Genomic DNA, 20,980 nt, shown 5'->3' with positions numbered 1-20,980 from the left:
GTTGTAGTGAGCCAAGAACACACTACTGCACTCCAACCCAGGCAACAGACTCCGTCTCAAAAAAAAAAAAAAAAAAAAAATTACCCCTGCTACTCTGGAGGCTGAAACAGGAGTTGGAGGCTGTAGTGAGCTATGATCGCACCATGGTACGCACTCCAGCCTGGGTGAAAGAGCGAGAGTCTGTCTCAAAACACACACACATTCCGAGGGGGTGATAAAACCATCTCCACCATAGCAGCAACCTAATACCCACAGCACACAAACCCTAGATTCTCCTGACAAAGCATTGGAGGTGCCACTGTGGATGTTGAGGAACAGAAAGTTACTAGGGGCGAGGGTACAGTGAGAAGGCAGTGAACCCAGTACTAGATCTGCATTCCAATCTTGGGTTTATTCAACACAATTCTTCCACTCTACACAACAAAGTACAAACACAATGTCATCTAAAATGCTACAAAGGTATAAAACTCAAAGAGAAATTTTATAGTACTGACTGTACAATAAAAGCAAAAAAGCAAAAAAAAAAAAAAAAAAAAAAAAAAGCAATGTACATGTTGCCAAGATAGCCTGAAAGACCACCACGAAGGGCAGGCACAACCATGGCTGCATGATGATCCCGCAGACCTGGCTCTCACTCGCCAATTTCAGAGTAGGGTGGTGGGGTGGGGTGTGTGCATGGGTGCACGGACAGACAGAACCATGCACAGCAACTACCATAGGTGAGAGGATCTTTGGGGGTGTGTGACCCTTGAAGTTGGAAGAGGCCTCAAGAGGCCGAGGCTAACAGGGTTGGCAGCTGCACTAAAGCTCGGGACGGCTCCCTTTCCAAAAGGACACCGCCCAGCAACAGCAAGGGCACAGTCTGGCCACCATCTCAGGTCACCAGGGAAGGGAAAAGTGTGCTCCCAGGCAGGCAGGGTCACACCACCCCCCAGAGCCTCACTTGTCCCTGGTGGCCCTGCCACTGAACTGACTCTTAGAAACTGGAAACGGGCGAGCTTCCTAGCCAGAAAACCGGAGGGAATCTTGACAGGCACACAACACCCAAACCAACAGCACTTCTGCAGCCAGAGCCCGGCCGGCAGAGGGGTGCTGACTGCTGCCTGCAAATTCTGCCCGAGTGAAGGGTTTGCTTTCCTACTGATCTTCCTTTGGCTAGAAAAGTGACAAAACTGAGCTGGGTGGGGTATAAGTTACAGGGGCGAGAGCTTCAGTGGCCTGTTTATCGGGAGGAGTTGGAGCTGGAGCGGCTCCTGTGGCGGCGGCGTCCCGGGGAGCGTGATCTCCGGCGCACAGGGGACCTGCGCCTCGGGGAGCGGGACCTGCAGGAAGAGGAGAAACCACATCAGAGTAGCTCAGGCTGTAGGGGCAAGCTAGCTTCTTTCTGGGTAATTCCCCAGTTTTACTTTTCTGAGACAGAATCTCACTCTGCCGCCAGGTCAGAGTGCAGTGGCACGATCTCGGCTCACCACAACCTCTGCCTCCCGGCTTGAAGCGATTCGCCTGCCTCAGCCTACCAAACAAATGGGACTACAGGCATGTGCCACCATGCCCAGCTAATATTTATATTCTTTTTTTTGATATGGAGTCTCACTCTGTTGCCCAGGCTGAGTGCAGTGGTGCAATCTCAGCTCACTGCAAGCTCCACCTTCCGGGTTCACGCCATTCTCCTGCCTCAACCTCCCAAGTAGCTGGGACTACAGGCGCCCGCCACCACGCACAGCTAATTTTTTCTATTTTTTGTAGAGATGGGGTTTCAATGTGTTAGCCAGGATGGTCTCAATCTCCTGACCTCGTGATCCGCCCACCTCAGCGTCCCAAAGTGCTGGGATTACAGGCGTGAGCCACCACACCCAGCCGAAGTTTTAGTTTTTAATACCAGAAATTGGGACAGGTCCCACCTGATGGGCCTGCCCTGAGCTCTTGGGAACGGGTGCTTGTGAGACCCAAGGCAGAAGCCCAGGCTTTCCTCCTCTTCCCCAAAGGCTGAAAGCACAGCTCACCACTGGCAAGGGAGGCCGAACTGTGGCGTCTGCCGAGGGATTACCACCCCCACGCCACAACTCTTCTGACCCCCAACTTCTCCCTCTCCCAGCCCTTCTTGTTAGCTCAGAAAAAAAGTGGGCCTGCACCTGGGCTCACAGGTCTAGTGGTCTCCTAGGAAGGCATACCACACCACTGCCCAGACTCATGAAGCTGTGTTGGTCCAACTCTAGGGCGTCTCCTGCTCTCTCCATGAGCTCTGAAGGGCTCCTCCTCTCTGCCCCCCCTCCCCCTCCTGCCACCGCAGCAGAAGGCAGGCAGGCAGGGCTGGATAGAGGGTCCCAAAGCCACTGCAGTCACATGAGGTTTGTGGCCTGGTTAGTCCACTAAAACTACAGATTGTTTACCTTCTCCTCATCCGTGGCGGAGACCTGCGCCACATGGGCGGTGGTGGCAACATTCTCCTGGGAGGACTAAATCTCCTGGGTGGTGGCCTAGGCCAGGGGGCCAACACGGCAGTGGCAGTGATCTCCTGGCCATCGATTTGTCCTGTTGAAAAAGAGAGCAAGTCATAAAACATCTAACAAGCATTTACCCTAGACAAGGCATGTCACAGTGAACGAGACAGGCCTGGGGGGACAATGACAATGTAAGATAATCACAGAAATAGGGCCAGGCACGGTGGCTCACGCCTGTAATCCCAGCACTTTGGGAGGCTGACGCAGGCAGATCACGAGGTGAGGAGATTGAGACCATCCTGGCTAACATGTTGAAACCTCATCTCTACTAAAAATACAAAAAATCAGCTGGGCGTGGTGGCGGGCACCTACAGTCCCACCTACTTGGGAGGCTGAAGCAGGAGAATGGCATGAACCCGGGAACTAGAGGCTGCAGTGAGCGGAGATCGTGCCACTGCACTCCAGCCTGGGCAACAAGAGTAAAACTCTGTCTCAAAAAAAAAAAAAAAAAGATAATCACAGAAATAACATTATGACTAATGTTTCATGAGAAAAAGAAGCATGGACACCAACAGGAGACACCAATGTCCATGTGTCGAGGCAGCCTCGCAGGTCAAGAGTCATCCAAGTCAAGACCTAAACAATGTGCTAGAGGCCAGGTGCAGAGGCTTACGCCTGTAATTCCAGCGCTTTGGGAGGCTGAGGCAGGTGGATCACAATGTCAGGAGTTTGAGACCAGCCTGGCTAACATGGTGAAACCCCATCTCTACTAAAAATACAAAAATTAGCTGGGCATGGTGGCATGTGCCTGTGATCGCAGCTACTCAGGAGGCTGAGGCAAAAGAATCTCTTGAACCAGGGAGGTGGAGGTTGCAGTGAGCTGACATCAAGCCACGGCACTCCAGCCTGGGCAGCAGACTGAGACTCCATCTCAAGGAAAAAAAAAAGAAAAGAAAAGAAGAGAAAAGAATGTGCTGGAATCTGCTAGGTGGAAGAGAAGGGCTCTGCGGGGCCCTGTGCTGGGAAGGAACCAAAGCACTGGTGAGAGAAGGCAACAGAAGGCCCCAGGGTCAGGGTGGGGCTTCCTGGTAGGGCCATGCAGGTAGTATCGGCGTTTGCGCTTCCTTCTCCTCCAACCAAGGGAAGCCAGGTCTGGGGCTAAGAGAAGGGCGAGAACTTCCCTTAGAAGGGCTCTGCGGCACTGAGAGGAGCATGAATCAACATCAAATGATTTGGTAGGGAAATGGAAGTATTCAGGGAACAGCTGGGAGATAAAATAGCCAGAGCTTGGTGATGGATGGGATGGGGGTGGTAAGGGACCATCGGGATGAGCTTCCATTGACGGAGAGGTGGGGCTTCGGTGGGGAGCAGCACGAAGGAAGTTTCAGGAGATGCCAAGGACTTTGTGTTTGGAAACAAGCAGTCTCAAGAGAGGTGGCTCTGCATGGGGACGGCATTGAAACACACGCCATGTGCATGAAGCGAGGAGAGGCAGTGTGGGATGTGGGCTCCAGGGAGAGAAGAAAGGAAATGCAGGTGCAAACCCAGGAAGGGGAGCATGTGCCCCAACCTCAAGAATTGTCTGGTAGCTGGGGATATCAGAAGCCCAAGCACAACCCCTTTTGTGCCCTAAGGGGTAAAGGGCTCTTTTGTTTTCTCAACTGTACCTTCAAGGTACATGGGGACTAACTTGGGCATGTGGCTATGTATTCAGAACATACTTAAAAGGTTTAACTTCAGTAAATTCAGCCTAAGTTAGCCCAAATTAGAGATTTCACAGCACTGACTCTACAATAATGAAAAAAAAATTCATCTTCTGTGTAGCTGCCAGTAAAGGCCAATCCCTTCTCATCTCCTCTGGAGACAGGGTGGACTCACTCCATTCAAAGACAGTATGGAGGACACACAAAAAAAATCCTACCAGAATCTTACGAAAAGTTGGAATGTCTATAATCACACCCACCCAGAAGGTATCTGGGTCTCCTGGGTTTTTAGCTCAGCAAGTGCTCAGACTGTCAAATAGCAGATAATCAGCAGACTCCAAAGCAAAGGTGTGACTTACAAGGCCAGCAGCTGATGTGAGAGCAAAGAGTTCCTAACCCATTTCAGGACTTAAGTAACTTGAAAGAGAAGTTAGCCAAATATCAAGGAAACTTTCCTAATGCCTGAAGGGCAATTACTGAAAAAAACCAGTTAAGCTATTTATACAGTTTGTAACAGGGCCTCAGAGGATAAAGTTCTGGGGCATGCACACTCCACTCCCCACCAGGCCTGGCAGCCCAGACAGCACTGTGGACTGTGTTCTCAGCGCCAGCTGCCTCAGTCAGAGCAGCAGGGAGTGGCACAGAGACGACTCCACATTCCTCAAAATGCTCACTTGAGGACAAAATGCCACCCAAAACTATTCACAAGGGTCCATGCGCTTTTAAAACCATTCTGCTGGCCAGGCGCGGTGGCTCACACCTGTAATCCCAGCACTTTGGAAGGCTGAGACAGGCGGATCACGAGGTCAGAAGATTGAGACTATCCTGGCTAACAGAGTGAAACCCGTCTCTACTAAAAATACAAAAATACAAAAATTTAGATGGGCGTAATGGCGGGCGCCCATAGTCCCAGCTACTCAGGAGGCTGAGGCAGGAAAATGGCGTGAACCCAGGAGGCGGAGCTTGCAGTGAGCCGAGATCACGCCACTGCACCCCAACCTGGGCGACAGAGCGAGACTCCGTCTCAAAAAAAAAAAAAAAAGAAGAAACGATTCTGCCCAGATACAAATAGCTATAAACGTCATGAGTGGTTATAATACAGGAGTTTAAGAAATAAACTGTATAAATTCAGTAAATCCAGTCACTAAGCAAAATAAAACTAAAAATGCTGAAACACTGGGAAACTTCTGGTTCTCAGAAATGATTAAAGAAAATATTCCCATATAAAAAGCCAAATGTATTCTATGTAAGAAACCTGAATTTGATACTTAAGCTTTTAACAGATTGGAAACTCCCTAAAATGTTAATCTATGTTAATCTATGCCTATTTCCTAATTTTCTTCCCCCAAGACTAATGTTCCTTTAAACTGGAGCTACAAAAAAAAGGTCTTCCTAAAACATCTTTTCGGTAATCACACACCCACTAAGAGAACTGGAATCCATGCCAGGCGCGTTGGCTCGTGCCTGTAATCCTAGCACTTTGAGAGGTCGAACCGGGAGGATCACCTGAGGTCAGCAGTTTCAGACAGGCCTGGCCAACGTGGTGAAACCCCATCTCTACTAAAAACACAAAAATTAGCCAGGTTTGGCGGCAGGAGCCTGTAATCCCAGCTACTTGGGAGGCTGAGGCAGGAGGATCACTTGAACCCAGGAGGTGGAGGTTGCAGTGAGCCGAGATTGCACCATTGCACTCCAGGCTGGGTGACAAGAGTGAAACTCTGTCAAAAAAAAAAAAAAAAAAGGTTAAAGGATTGTTTTCAGTTGGATAAAATAAAAATAAAGGTTTAAGAAATTTGGAGGAGGCCAGGTGTAGTGGCTCACACCTGTAATCCCAGCACTTTGGGGGGCCAAGGTGGGTGATCAGTTGAAGTCAGGAGTTCGAGACCAGCCTGGCCAACATGGTGAAACCCAGTCTCTACTAAAAATACAAAAAAACTAGCTGGGTGTGGTGGTGCCTGCCTGTTGTCCCAGCTACTTGGGGAGGCTGAGGCAGGAGAATTGCTTGAACCCAGGAGGTGGAAGTTGCAGTGAGCCAAAATCATGCCACTGCACTCCAGCCTGGGCGACAGAGTAAGACTCTGTCTCAAAAAAAGTTGTAGGAGGCTGATTGTAAAGAAAATTCTGTATGTAAACATGTGGGCTAAAGTTAAAGGTGCATCATCCAGTTTTTCTGTAAATTAAGCACTAAAATTGCGTTTAGGCCAGGCGCAGGGCTCACGCCTGTTAATTCCAACTCTTTGGTAGGCCAAGGCGGATGGATCACCTGGGGTCAGGAGTTCAAGACCAGCCTGACCAACATGGTGAAACCATGTCTCTACTAAAAATACAAAAATTAGCTGGCTGTAGTGGAGGGCGCCTGTAATCCCATTTACTTGGGAGGCTAAGGCAGGAGAATCGCTTTAACTTGGGAGGCGGAAGTTGCAGTGAGCCAAGATTGCACCATTGTACTCTAGCCTGGGCAACAAGAGCAGAAAAACCAGTCTCAAAAAAAAAAAAAGAAAAGAAAAGAATTGGGTTTAACATTAACAGCACACTAATGTGTAAAGGTGAAATTTGGCTTATTTGGTACCAAAAATCACACAGGAAGCATCGCCAAATATAAAATGGGGTTTGGCTTTGTTTGGACTATATTTTTATAAATGTTATAGATATGTGTTCCAAAATCACGTAAAACTCCTACAATTGCAATGTATCCTAGTGTACATTATCCGTAATAATTATTATCATGTTAAATTATTGTGTGCCACAGAGTTAACTTCCTCGTCAACTGTGTCTTTAACTATGGCTACCCTAAAATCTTTGTCATCCATAAACAATTGCTGTCTTGTTTTAATCCTCTTTAGAAGGTGGTTTTATAATCAGCTATAGAGTTCTAACAGGTGCTCTTAAATATACATTTCTAATAACTTTGGAGATTGTGACATCAGAATAAAGGAAAACCGTTCAGGACTCTTAAAGAGCTATAATGAGGCCAGGCGTGGTGGCTCACGCCTGTAATCCCAGCACTTTGGGAGGCTGAGGCAGGCGGATCACGAGGTCAGGAGATCGAGACCATCCTGGCTAACATGGTGGAACCCCGTCTCTACTAAAAATACAAAAAATTAGCTGGGCATGCTGGCAGGAACCTGTAGTCCCAGCTACTCCAGAGGCCGAGGGAGGAGAACGGCATGAACCCGGCAGGCAGAGCTTGCAGTGAGCAGAGATCACGCCACTGCACTCCAGCCTGGGGGACAGAGCGAGACTCCGTCTCGGAAAAAAGAGGTAAAGCGTTTATTAATATCAAGCAGGGCAGAAATTAACTGGATAAACTGAACTAATAGGACACTGAAGTAATCTTTTTAACTTTTTGCTTAAAACATTCCCAATCCTTTATTTTGCTTTTCAAAGTCAAAAAAAAGTTGTAAGTTATTAACAGCTTTTAACAATTAAGTATACTCCTATGAACAAAACTTGGAACTTATTTGTTTCTCTCCACCTAATTTCTTCAAAATTTGGAAACTATTTGTGTGTGTGTATTCTTTTTTTTGAGACCTAGTCTCACTTTCTTGCCCAGGCTGGAGTGCAGTGGCGTAATCTTGGCTCGAAGCAATCCCTGCCTCCCAGGTTCAAGCAATACCTCTGCCTCAGCTGCGACCACAGGTGTGCATCACCATGCCCAGCCAATTTTTGTATTTTTATTACAGATGGGGTTTCACCATGTTGACCAGGCTGGTCTCAGTCTCCTGACCTCAGGTGATCCATCTCGCCCAGTCTATTTGTACGTATTCTTAATTTATGGTATTTGCATAAGTGCAATAGAAATGTTTTCTTTTGTAACAGAAGACAAATAAGTTGGCCTCCTATTTTGTGTACACAGTCCCTGTACAGGGTTTCTAATCTCTGGGAAGTAAAACATGTCACTTTCTAACAGGACAAAAACCCCAAGTTATCTTGGAACCTCAAGAGGAGAGGATTTCATCCAACTCATAGGTATTTAATGGTACATATCCATGGCTGGGCTTGGGTTTAAAAAGGTATTATCTCAGATTTCTTCTATGGAAATGAAGTTCTATCCAAGCCCATTTAAAAGGCCTATAGAAGGCCGGGCGCGGTGGCTCAAGCCTGTAATCCCAGCACTTTGGGAGGCCGAGACGGGCGGATCACGAGGTCAGGAGATCGAGACCATCCTGGCGAACACGGTGAAACCCCGTCTCTACTAAAAAAATACAAAAAACTAGCCGGGCGAGGCGGCGGGCGCCTGTAGTCCCAGCTACTCGGGAGGCTGAGGCAGGAGAATGGCGTAAACCTGGGAGGCGGAGCTTGCAGTGAGCTGAGATCCGGCCACTGCACTCCAGCCCGGGTGACAGAGCCAGACTCCGTCTCAAAAAAAAAAAAAAAGGCCTATAGAAAAAATTATGATTCTTGCTCCACTGCATACAAATAATCAAGCCAAGTATAATATAGCAAACCGATCCTACCATAATTTGTCTTTTAATAAAAATGGGAAGCTAAAAAAAATTGTTTCAAAAACTATAGTACACCCAAATAATGTTTTCAATATTTTCCTGTTTCCTAATTGGAAATCACTGAAACCTAAGCTGTGCTTTCCTCAAGCCCTGTAAACTGAAGACTAAACTTCAGAAGAAAACAGCAGGCCGGGCGCGGTGGCTCAAGCCTGTAATCCCAGCACTTTCGGAGGACGAGACAGGCGGATCACGAGGTCAGGAGATCGAGACCATCCTGGCTAACACGGTGAAACACCGCCTCTACTAAAAAATACAGCCGGGCCGGCTGTGGCTCAAGCCTGTAATCCCAGCACTTTGGAGGCTGAGACGGGCAGATCACGAGGTCAGAGATCGAGACCATCCTGGCTAATCACGGTGAAACCCCTACTAAAAATACAAAAAAATTAGCCGGTGAGGTGGGCGGCCTGTAGTCCCAGCTTACCTCGGGAGGCTGGAGGCAGGAGAATCATGGAACCCGAGGCAGCTTGCAGTAGAGCCAGATCGCCACACTGCACTCCAGCCTAGCGATAGAGGCCGGTGACTCCGCCTCAAAAAAAAAAAAATACAGCCGGGCAGTGGCTCAAGCCTGTAATCCCAGCACTTTGGGAGGCCGAGGCGTGGCTGATCACACGAGGTCAGGAGATCGAGACCATCCTGGCTAAAACGGTGAAACCTGCCTCTACTAAAAATAGAAAAAAACCAGCTGGGAGAGGTGGCGGGCTTCAGCCCAGCTACCGGGAGGCTGAGGCAGGAGAATGGCTGGGAGGCGGAGCCAGAGCTGGGAGATCCGCCACTGCACCCAACCCATGCACAAAGTGAGACTCTGTCTCCAAAAAAAAAAAAACAAAAACAAAACAAAAACAAAAAAAAACAACAACAAAACAAAACAAAAAACAGCAGCAACCTATTTATATGTGTTGCTGTTGCATACTATTATGTTTCGGCAAAGCCCCCAAAACAGAAAGTGCTATCAGGAACAAATCGACCTCTTCCGCTCCAGCGCTGTGTTCCACGCCCGATGATGACAACCCTTTCTCAGCAAGCAGCAGCCAGAAAGATTACAATGCTCCATCTCCCTACGATTCTCGTGATTAATAAGTAAATATACAACCATGAAAAAAACATGAGCAAATTGACAGTGGGGATTGTGGCAGGCCAGGTCTCACTAACGCAGGCCTCTGTAGCAAGTGTTTTAGTACTGTCTAAGCAGTTAAGTATTAAAAGCCAGGGCCCCTATACAAAGGCTGGGATATAAGAAAAGCCCAAAGAGGTTAGCTTAGGCCTTTCCTGGGTCTTAAAACATAACAAAATAATGAAGGTATTCCTAACAAGACTCACTTAGGGTTGAGCCAGTTTTATTGGGAAGAAAACTCCCCAAACCTCTGTGATTCAGCAGAAGGCAAAGTAAGGGTAATTACCCCAGCACTTACACCCATTTAAATTAACTAAATTTACTGAAGCTCCAGACAAAGGTCTTCAAGACTCAATCCTTAGTTATAGATTAAAAGAAGTTAATCACTTACGTCTTTAGATAAATGTAAACTTACGTATAAACATATAGCTTAGAAAGTATATAAGCTCTGAAAAACTTTGTAATTTTAAGTTGGTCTGGTAATAATTTCCAGGTCTTTTTCCTGCAGTCGGTTGCAGAAATAAAAACTCTCTACGTAGTCAGTTAATGTGCATCTTGTTATTGGGCAATGAGAAATAGCAGCCCAAACCTCAGTTTGGTCTGGGAACTGTACCCCAGCCTGGGCGACAAGTGTGAAACTCCATCTCAAACAAACAAAAAGAAGTGCAGCACAGCTGGAAATCAGTTTGAAAGTTCCTAGTAGCGGCGGGACTCTGAGAGGTCAGGGATGTGTGGCAGGGTCACCCACCTCCATCCATGTGCTTCAGCGCCTTCTCAGCTTCATCTGGATTCTCAAACTCTACGTATGCATAGCCTTTGGACAGATGGGGATGCATCCTTTCCACGGGCATGTCAATCATTTTAATTTTCCCATAGGTGGAAAATATCTCCATGATGTGATCCTAGAGGGAAAGAAGGATCACTCGAATGCCCACCTACCAGTCAGTCATGTCAGACGCAGAGAGTTCACCACATCATGACTAAAACCTCAGCAGGGTAAAACATTCCATCTGACAAGTACCAGTGTTGTTCTGGGATTAATCTCCTAGACACACGTATTAATGGTCCACTAAGAGGAACGAATCAGTGCTCTACTCAAACCACGTGCCCCAGTCCCTGAAAGGCTACGTTCTAAGTTCACCTGCAGGCACAGGCTTGCTTGTCTACACCCCACTGCTCACTGGAGACATCCGTGATCCTTACCTTTGTCACATTCCTGGTGAGTCTCCCAATATGCACTTTGGTGGGCTTAGGAGATGGGCTCCGCCTTTTCCTCTCCTTTTCATCTCTTTTAGGTGGTTTGGATCTGATTGAGAAAACAAAACACCAGAAACAGTTTCTGTCAAGTCAAAATGTACTAGATTCCTTTCGAGTGGGCTCTTATCTGCTTGACAGTTTTCCCAAGGAAGACTTTCCTACTAGTTGCATTACTCCTGTCTCAGAAATCCTACTAACACAGAAAGACTCCTTCTGGGTCCCTTTTATAACCTCAGTGGTAAATCTGTAGCCCCCAGCTTGTAAACTTTAGATCCCAGACACAAGGCACTCACTTGGAGCGGGAGCGCCTCCTGTTGTCGTGTCTGCGCCGAGAAGGACTTGGAGAGCCGGAAGAGCTGCTGGAGCTGGAGCTGCGGGAGGTGCTGGAGCTTCCTGAGCGGCTGGATGCTGAGGAAGAGCTGGAGCCACTGCTTGAGCCAGTGCTGGTGCTGGAGCCTGAGCTGGAAGTCGAGCTGGACCGAGATCTGAGGGCAAGATGAGGTGTCACAACCACCACGTGCCAAGTCTCACAGTACAGACGCCTCCTCCAAGTCTGTTGCGTTCCCTCCAGGAGAAGGCTGCTGTTTGGGTGTCTCCAGGCCTCACTGCTTTCCCCAATGGGGAAAACATCACCCCCCAATCCCCCAGCAAGCCAGAGCCCTAGGTGTCACATTGTGTGTGGGACAGGACGGAGGGGACGGCCGGCCTTCTACCCATACAGAAGCCTTTCCTGCTGAGTGGCAAAGGACTCTGGCAAAAGTCGGAACTGTCAACTCAGGCTGGGAAGGCAGCTGCTGGCTGAGGCTGACCCAGGCTTGATTGATTTTTTCTTTTGAGACAGGGTCTGTCACCCAGGCTGGAGTGCAGTGGCATGATCTCCGCACATTGCGGCTTCAATCCCCTGGAATCAAGCCATCCTCCTGACTCAGCCTTCTGAGTAGCAGGGAGTACAGGCATGTACCACCACACCCGACTAATTTTATTTTCCTCAAACTCCTGGGCTCAAGCCACCCTCTTGCCTCAGCCCTCCCAAGTGGCTGGGACTACAGATGCATGCCACCACTCTCAGCTAATTTTAAAAATTACTTTTTGTAGAGATGAGTTCTTGTTTTGTTGCCCAGGCTGGTCTTGAACTCCAGGCCTCAAGCAATCCTCCTGCCTCGGCTTCCCAAAGGGCCGGAATTACAGGCATGAGCCACTACACCTGGCCAGTCTGCCATAAATTAGGGTCTCTACTAACAATCAGAGGATGTGTTTTCTTTGTAAATAATCAAGAAAACTGAGCCATCTCTGGGGAGTAGGGGTGTGGCTGTGGCACAGGTCCCCTCCAGACTCCAGGCCAGCCCGCCCCACCTGGTACTGCTGCTACCACTGGAAGCACTGCGCCTCTTTCGGGTTTTGTCCCTGCCGCGATCCTTCTCACTTGACTCCTTGGTGGCCCCTTTATCTTTTGAGCGATCCTTGGACTTCTCATCTGAGCGGTCCTTGCGTTTGGTGGGTGAAGGAGCCCTGGATGGTGAGGAAGAGTATGAGACTGCGTGCTCCTCTGACAAAACCCAAACAGCACAACCCAAAAGAGGGGATCAGCAGGGCCACAGAAACCCCAGGTGATCAGAGTAAAGTGGCCTGTGGCTCAGAACACTGACTGTAGAATGCAGAACATTCTCCACTTCCCCCTTTCTGCGGGTCCCTAGCAGTAAGCACCCCCAAGTAGCACTAGAAAAATCTTACAGAAGGATTACCTAGTGCTGGACTTTTTATTATTTTCTTTGACTCCTAGCAAGCTCTTCTTTTTCACTCCTGATAAATCCATTCTCCCCTTCTGAGGTGTTCAAAGCAGCAATGGCGGCCTCACTTATCTGAACTCTCACTTCTAACTTGATTTTGAGAAACGATCCCTAATCGATTGCAATTTACGCCAAAGAGCAGCCTAATAACAAGATAAAAGGGTTTAAAGAGTGAACGAATTGGCAAGGCAACAAGTCTACTTTGCAGTCAAAAGCTGAGCACACAAAAAGACAGCAAGGGAGCACAGTAAGCAATGAGTGTCCACACAGTCAGGAACACACAGGGACAATCCCCATGTGCTCATGGAGGCATCTCTACCCTGCACAGAAGGCACAGGCACAACTGTCGCCCCCACTTATATTTTTCTTAAAAAAATGGAGGAGATGGTGGGGCCCATCACTGTTATTTTACAGGCTGAACAATTCAGTTTTCACCCACAAGTTTGATGAGCCCCTGCAGTCCTTTCAAAATGCCACAGCACCACATTCACATGCAGAACAGAGAAAAACCTATCAAGGGTGGTCTCCAGATAGGATTAGATCTCCTGTTTTATTGTGGCAATTTGCCTTTAGGATACACGGATGTGACTGGAAGCAAAAATCATTTCAAAAGTGACTGGTACCAGCATTAAAACACTTAATACCCAAAAGCAAACAGATGAAACGTACCATATGAACATTTAAAAAGCAGAAGAATCATTTTAAAAAGCAGTAATTGCACTGTACTTTAATAATATGCATATTGAGTGTAGGGGAAAATACATGCAAGTCTGCAATTTACTTTGAAAGAAAAACTAAGATTGATGGGTGGCTAGATACACCATCTAGCAAATACGGCAGAAATATAACTTACAGACTCTTAACCTCTGAGTTTTGTTTTGTTTTTTTTTTGAGATGGAGACTTGCTCTGTCACCCAGGCTGGAGTGCAGTGGCACGATCTTGGCTCACTGCAACCTCCACCTCCTGGGTTCAAGCGTTTCTTCTGCGTCAGCCTCCTGAGTAGCTGGGACTACAGGTGCTTACCATCAAGCCTGGCTAATTTTTGTACTTTTAGTAGAGACAGGGTTTCACCATATTGACCAGGCTGGTCTCCAACTCCTGACCTCGTCATCCGCCAACCCTGGCCTCCCAAAGTGCTGGGATTACAGGCGTGAGACACCAGACCTGGCCCTTAAGTAGTCTTTATGTGGGTATTAATTGTGTAATTTGACCTTCCTGTGCTTTAAAAATTTTTCAAAAATAAGATGAAAAAAAAGTAGGCACTGAAATTGCATGAGAGACTGCCTGCCATATAAGAGTTTAGCAAAATGCCTGGACTGCAGAATGTGTTCAAATAGCGGTTACTCATTACTCAAAAGCAAATTACTAATTAGTTATGGGCCCTATTTTCCAGGGACGCCTTCAGTATTTCCAGTAAAGTTCTGCACAAGCTGCAGGAGTTGTTAAGTGCAGCTCTCAGGATGTGAGTCTCAGCTACTTCTGTCTCACCTTCTCCAAGAGCCAGTTGGTAAGGAGGACACAGCACACCAATGGGGTCCTGGTTTCCCTGTGCAGTACCTGCCAGGGGTGCTTCAAAATGCTGCTGAAAACGTGTTCTGACCCAAGAAAGAAAAGCACCTGGCTTTAAACAGTCAAATGAGCCAAGGAGGGCCGAACACCACCTCTGCTGCTCTTGTCCGGGGGTATCATGTTTTGCTTTAGAATAGTAAGGTTCTGCAGACACCCAGCAGATAGTGCCTCGACACTGTTGGTGTCCTCGGACAGTCAGTGAGTATCATTCAGAGTATAATTCAGAGTCTGCAACCAGAGTGCCTGGGTTTGATTTGAGGTTTTACTGTGTAATTTTCGACAAGTCACTTATCCTTTCTCAAGTTGCTTATCAATATGGTGACAATTACAATTCCAACTTTATAGTTACCCAGGGCATTAATGAAAAGCTCAATAATGTTAGGAGCAAGATTTGTAAAGGCTCCTCCCTCCCCCAGACTTTTGTCTCCAAAGTCACACGTAATTTCTGAACTCTCAGCAGGGTTCCTGCACCCATCTGCCTTAGGATCACCTGCAGCAGAACTGTCCAATAGAAACAGTGTGAGGAGCCACAAGCATCACCTGAAATTCCTTAGTAGCCACATCACAAAAATGGGTGAAATTAATTTTTAACACTTGACACATCCAAAATATTATCTTTCCAACATATAATCAACATAAAAATCTACTAATAAAAGTTTACTTTTTTTTCATAGTCTTCTAAAACTGGCATGTGTTTTAACATTTCAGTTTCGATGAGCTGTATTTCACATGCTTAGTAGCCACATGTGGCCAATGGCTACTTTACTGGACAGCACAGACCTAGAGTGGAGGTCACACCCGCAGATTTCAGCCCCACCCCCCAGACCTAAAGCTCTGCCCAAATGTACTTTGTGAAATCAAACACCACCAGTTATTCTTAAGCACTCCAAACACTAAGAACCACTGAGTAAGTGGACGGCTCGCTGGGTGCGGTCGAGTGCTAGAAAGCAAAAGTTGAGGTTCTCTGTTCACCCAAGTTCAGGTACCGGCTCAGGACCTCGGTTACCTTCCCCATCCTCCGGAAAGGTGTGCGTCCAACAGCCAGAGAGAGGAGAGAACAATTAGTTAAATCTCGAGGAGAGGGCGTTTCGGCATAAATCTTCAGAGCACCTTCCCCATTTAAGAGTACATTTCAGGCACAGTTCATGAGAAATCAAGACAAAAAGCCTACTCCACGTTTCTCCTCCATCAACCTTAACCTTCCCGTATCCACCCCTCTGGGATAACCCATCAAACTGAGCTCGGCCACCGTGTTCGGTCCATAGTGGGCCGTATCCCCACGGCCTAGCGCCGAGAATTGCACACGGGAGTCCGGGAAACGTTCGCGGAGTACACGTTTGAATTAATGACTCCGAAGGATGGATCGGCCGACCTTCCACCGCATCCCACAAAGAAAGTCCGCGCCCGCCGGCACCGGCCCGACACGCCGACCTCGCCGCTCCCAGTCCGCGTTCACTCACAACTCCCCCGTCCAGGCGCCGGGCCGCGAGCGCTTCCAGGGCAGCGCCTGGCGTTGGGGGCTTGGGTCTCCGGCCCGGCGGGAGGGCCCCAAGAACGGAGGCCGCGCTCCCCGCTGCTCCGAGTCCCGCGGGCCTGGCTGGGCCACCGCCGAGCGGACGAAGCAGAGGCGCCCTTCCGTCCGCGGCGGCCCCGATCACTTCCGGGCCACGGCCTCAACACCTCCCACTCCGCCCGCCCCGGGCCACACTCTTTCTTCTCGGAGCCCGCACCGCGCTGCCAGGCCACCGCCGCACTGCGGGGCTGAGAAGTGGACCGGCTTCACGATGCGTCCTGCCAGGCCTGATGGGCAGCCCCCGAAACACGGATGCGGTCGGATTCCGCCCCAACTTACATCTTCCCGCCGCCACCACCTCCTCCTGCTTTCCTCAGCCTCCGAGGCCGGCGCCGCTCTGACGTCAGAGTCAAGGAGCGGGAAGACGCCGCCGTCCGGCGCGTAGCGATGACGTAAACGCCTGGCCCAATGGGCGCCGGCGGGGAAGTGTTAGACAGTCAAGGCAGTTTGTGGTAGCCGCGTTGGGGACGTTCACGGTGTCTCCTCGCCGGTAAAGTCCCTGGGACTGACCGGACTGGCTGCACGCTTGCTGGAGCGAGCATATGGGTAGCCTGCTGAGCCTGGGAGGGCCGCGCGATAACCGAGGCTCGTCGTCCGGTGCGGAGGGTGTTATCGCGGCCGTGCCCCGCCCCTTTCCTTGCGCGGGCTCCCTGGGCCCGCCCGGGCCGACTCTGGCCCCTGTCGCCGGCGGTGGAGGCGGGGCTCCAGGCCCGGCAGTGCTGAGGGCGGCAGGGTGGTCGCACAGGAGGGGTGCGCAGCCTTTGCGGCCTTGCGTGGCGGGGCGCGGGGGCCTGCAGGGCGGAAGTAGCTTGGAGAGACGGGCTGGGGCAGGACTTGCGTTCGTGCGGTCAAAACCCACTGGTGGCGTTTGGGGTGCTCTCGTGGACGCGGCCTCTGCGCAGGCGGACCTCCACAGGGTGGGCGCTGCAGGCGGGCTGTGTGGGCAGGAAGAGCAACGAGCTTGAGGGTGGGAGATGGGGTGCAACGGGGGGCGTCTCCGGGGAGGTGACACTGCCGCTGAGACTAGAGTGGAAGGGCGCGCCCGGCGGGGGAACAGCAGACGCCGAGGTTCGCTGGAAGCAGGGAAGGGAGGCCGGGGCACAGGCTCGCAGGCCCGCGCCAAATTCTCAGTGGAGGCAGCACGGAGCGTGTGAACGGCGCAGCGCCGAGGCTTCATCTAACAGCCAGTGCAGGGTCCGAGCAGGGAACACTGTCGACCAGGGTCCGACTCTGGGAGAGTCCAGAGGTGGCGCCTCTGGCAGGCACAGGGGAGGGGGTGACGCTGTAGGGGCCCAGGCAGGAGGCTCCGCGTCAACGCCCCACACTGACGCGGCGGATTTTTTTTTTTTTTTTTGAGACAGAGTCTCGCACTGTTGCCCAGGCTGAAGTGCAGCGATGCGATCTCGGCTCACTGCAACCTCCGCCTCCCGGGTTCAAGCGGTTCTCCTGCCTCGGCCTCCCGAGTAGCTGGGATTACAGGCGCACACTACTACACTCGGCTAATTTTTTGTATTTTTATTAGAGACTGGGTTTCACTATGTTGGCCAGACTGGTCGCGAACTTCTGACCTCGTGATCCGCTCTTAGGCTTTCAGGCTCGCTCCCAAAGTGCTCGCTCCTAGGTTCGTCTTGGCCTCCCAAAGTGCTGGGATTACTTTACAGGCGTGAACCACCGCCCCCGGCCGGGTTTTGTTCACTGCTGTGCCTGTTAGGTAGTCGTTGCCCTTTGATTATTTGTGGAGGGATTGACTGTGTGCTCAGCTTCAGACTTTGAACAGCTTCGTGGCAGCAAGGAAGGGAGAAGGAAACAGATCCAAGCGGATCTTTGGGAGGAGACAACCAGCATGACTTGGAGACTTCAGATGTCAGAGCAAAGGACAGGGTGCAGCTCGGTGACCCAGTGTGGGTGGGCGGGTAAATGGATGTATGGTGGGGATGTGGTCTGCCGTCACTGCCCTCTTCTCTGTGTGGGAAGCCAGCTCTTGGTGACTTCCTGCCCGGGCCCACTCCCTCTGGCCCTGTCTGAAGGTGTCAGGTGTGCCCTTGACTCTTCACCCTGGGCTAAGGGATGTGCGAGGAGTTGGGGACAAAGGCAGCTGGGAGGAGGAGCTACCTCCCGAGTCCACTGCACTAAGTCACCAGTGTGTTCCTGTGGGGTGGAGGCTGGCAGGCCCATCAGTCTGGTTTGGGTGCCCCCGTTGGATTTGGGTTTGATGACATGTAAGTTAGATTCTCTGCATTACTGTCACACCTGCTGTGCCCAGGCATGGAAGGTTAAGTGGAACAGAGGGGCCGCCCCCCTGCTGAAGGGGCCCCAGAGTCGGTGCTAGGGGAGGGGGCAGTCTCAGTGGTCCAGGCAGGCACAGGCGGAATTCTCTCAGGTGGCATTGGAGTCCAGTGGTCAGAGAGGTGCTGAAGGACCCCAAACCCAGAGCCCATGCCCAGGGCCCCACTGACACCTGGTGGGGAGGGGCAGCCTGGTGACCCCACGTGACATGGGTGGGGGTGACGCAGCACCAGCTGGGCTGACAGCCCTCCCCCTGCTGATTTTTAATGCTCTGCAGTAATTTCATTTGGCCTGCGAATAAGCTTTCACACATTTTATATTAAATCGACGAGTATGATTTATTCAGGCACTTATGAATTTAATCAAAATTGTTTCTAAATATTACTGATTTTTGTCATCAAATGTGCCATCAGCTGTTGAGCTTTGAGAATTGAGCATCCTGGCTTTTGCCATTTTGAGGATCAGCAGAAGCATGTCTGGAAGAAATGTGAGAAAATAAAAGTCAGGAGCCTACCCCCACCCTGTCCTTCCAGGAGCTCAGCCCCAGAGCCAGGCTGCTAAGGCCATGGAGGCTGAGGGTATTGGAGCTGGGGCTTCTGGAGCCTCAGGGGCCCTGGTTTGCTGCAGGGGGCAGGCAGGGCTTTGCGGACACGGCATTATGCAGTGGCCAGAGCGCTGCAGTGCTGGGCACAGGCTTCTCGTGGGCTCTGGCCATGGCCCTGAGCTCCTTCCCTTGCCTTCCCAGAGCTGAGGGTCACCTGCTGACTGTTTGGGGCGACTCTGTGAGAGCATGCCCTCATGAAGGCAGAATGTCCTCCCTGCCTCCATCCTCTGTTGCCTGGTGGCTTCTGCAGTGCCTGCGCTTAGAGGCTCGTGGCCTGGGACACAGGGTTGGTGATGGGCTTGGTGGTGCTGCAGGTCACAGTGGGTCATGAAGGAGCTTTGGGGAGGGTGTTGTATTCTCTGGTAAAGCACAGCAAGGGAGCCCTTTTACCCACTAAAACCTGGCTCTGCACTGAGGCCATGTGCAGCCCAGTCAGGTGGACGAGGGGGTGATGACTCGACCTCGGGGGAGGCATCAGAGGAGGAGCCGTGCCTGCTGAGAGGCAGGTCACCATAGCCTGGCACCTGTCTGGAGAGGGTGGGGCTGGGGGAGGTGCTGGCCAGGTCCATTGGGGTGGCCAGGCTGGGTCTGAAAGGGCCTTGTGCTGATGTGGGGTGAGCTTGGTCTGTTGGGAGAGTATACAGTTCATTGAGGCCTCCCTGGCTCCGGGTTTGCATGTCTGAGGAGTGGGTATCATCAGGGCCTGGGTCCCCTCCAGTGGGCACTTCTGGACTCTCCCAGGATCGGGAGCCTGTGCTCATCACAAGCTCAAAGCACTCCATTTCTGCTACAATGAAGTCGAGGATAGTGACCGTGAGCCGCCTGGGACCTGAGCTGCCTGGGACTGTGACTGAGGCACCTGGGGTGCCTCTCAGGACCTGGGGGCTGAGCCCATGGCTAGATGAGCCTTGGTGATGCTGTGGTATTGCCTGGGCCAGGCGGACCCAGGGGCAGCTGCAGCTGGTCCATGTGGAGCTCCTTCAAGCCGAAGCATCTGACACCAGTGTCTGGGGGGTGTGGGCCCGGCCCCAGGAGCGGGGCCTGGGCAGCCCCGTGTGTTGAGGAAGGAAGGCAGGGCCCCCGCTCCCCGGGCCTGACCCCACTGCTTCAGCCCCCTCCTGCCTGCCTGCAGCCTGGCCTCGAGGGCCCATCAGGTGAGGAGGGGATCCCGCCTGCCCCACCCCATCCTACCTCCTGGAGGAGGCCTTGCCCCTTACAGGCAGCCTCCAGCTCTCCCACCCTGAGCCCCCTGTGTGGGGTGACCAGAGCACGCCCAGCATGTTCGGGTTCGGGGGGCATCTGGAGGAAGGGACATCTCAGTTTCCTGAGGGGTGAGCAGCCTAAGTGACTCCCATGCTGGGCCATATCCTGCATTCTGGAGCTCCCCTTGAGCTGCCTGTCTGCATGGGGCTCTGGCCATTAGTGCAGCCAAGCACCAGCCTCCATGCAGACCAGTCTGTGTGGGAGTGGGGGTCTCAGAGGGCCCAGCCTATGCTATGAGCATGGTGCTGGCCCGGAGGGGAGCTGAACAGCAGCTGGGTCGGTGCGTTACCTGGTGGGGCAGTGGACAGCAGCTGCCCTGGCTGGGGTTCAAGCCCCGGGCTGGCCTGGTGGAATCCCCTCTGTCACTCCTAGGTTCTGTTCTTGCAGGTGTCAGGCCTGGGGCCTTGAGACAGACCTGCAGTCTCCACCGCAGCCACAGTGGGTGGGGTCTGGGTCCTCACGGAGGTGATCCTCCACCCCCACCCTTACCTTGTGCGTGGCAGTGGTGTTCCCTGGAGCTGGTGAGACCCCACCTCACTCAGGAAGCCTCCCAGACGCCCCCAGGCAAAAGTAGCCATACTCCAGGGCCTGTGTCCATATGCCCCACAGTGCACCCTGGCTGGTTTGTTGTAGGAACTCAGAAAAGCAAAGCAAACAGGATGGTTCCCTGCTGGACACATTTTTATTGCAGATCTTTAGTCCAGGATTCCAGGGGTAGCCAAGGTCACCTGAGTCTTGGGGACTCTGGGCCTGGTCTCTGAAAGCAGCCAGCAAGACAGAGATGGGAAACTCAGCAAGATGGAGTGAGCCAAGGGCACAGGTGGGTCCAGGCACAGCAGGGAGCTGCCTGGGGGTGACAGACACTGGACGGAGGCCACTG

The 20,980-nt window shown here is 51.3% G+C and overlaps 1 protein-coding gene across 3 annotated transcripts; it reads right to left on the bottom strand.

Annotated features, from left to right (window-relative positions):
* Positions 1-366: 366 nt before the first annotated feature.
* On the bottom strand, positions 367-16,584 carry RNPS1 (RNA binding protein with serine rich domain 1). 3 transcript variants are annotated; one of them, XM_003916382.4, is made up of 8 exons: positions 16,227-16,584; positions 12,760-12,947; positions 12,371-12,526; positions 11,311-11,502; positions 10,964-11,066; positions 10,509-10,662; positions 2,391-2,532; positions 367-1,322 (listed from the first exon to the last, which is right to left on the bottom strand). In XM_003916382.4, the coding sequence occupies exons 2-8, from the start codon at positions 12,828-12,830 to the stop codon at positions 1,223-1,225; spliced, it is 918 nt and encodes a 305-aa protein (XP_003916431.1). In that variant the 5' UTR covers positions 12,831-12,947; positions 16,227-16,584; the 3' UTR covers positions 367-1,222. The 3 variants fall into 3 exon arrangements, with proteins under 3 accessions (XP_003916431.1, XP_021787357.1, XP_003916432.1); XM_021931665.2 differs by lacking the exon at positions 16,227-16,584 and adding an exon at positions 15,835-16,058; XM_003916383.4 differs by lacking the exon at positions 12,760-12,947 and having other exon boundaries at positions 374-1,322; positions 16,227-16,569.
* Between the last annotated feature and the right edge of the window lie 4,396 nt (positions 16,585-20,980).

This window comes from Papio anubis, chromosome 18 (assembly GCF_008728515.1).
Source record: "Papio anubis isolate 15944 chromosome 18, Panubis1.0, whole genome shotgun sequence".
NCBI lineage: Eukaryota > Metazoa > Chordata > Mammalia > Primates > Cercopithecidae > Papio > Papio anubis.
Note: the sequence above shows the minus strand (reverse complement) of the source record. Positions and strands in the feature narration are given on the sequence as shown.

Coding starts and splice junctions, on each gene's coding strand:
- RNPS1 (XM_003916382.4), bottom strand. CDS start 12,830: ATGGATTTATCAGGAGTGAAAAAGAAGAGCTTGCTAGGAGTCAAAGAA. Junction 12,527..12,759: donor AATAAAAAGTCCAGCACTAG/GTAATCCTTCTG, acceptor CTCACCATCCAG/GGCTCCTTCACCCACCAAAC. Junction 2,533..10,508: donor GCTGAAGCACATGGATGGAG/GTGGGTGACCCT, acceptor CTTTTTCAACAG/GACAAATCGATGGCCAGGAG.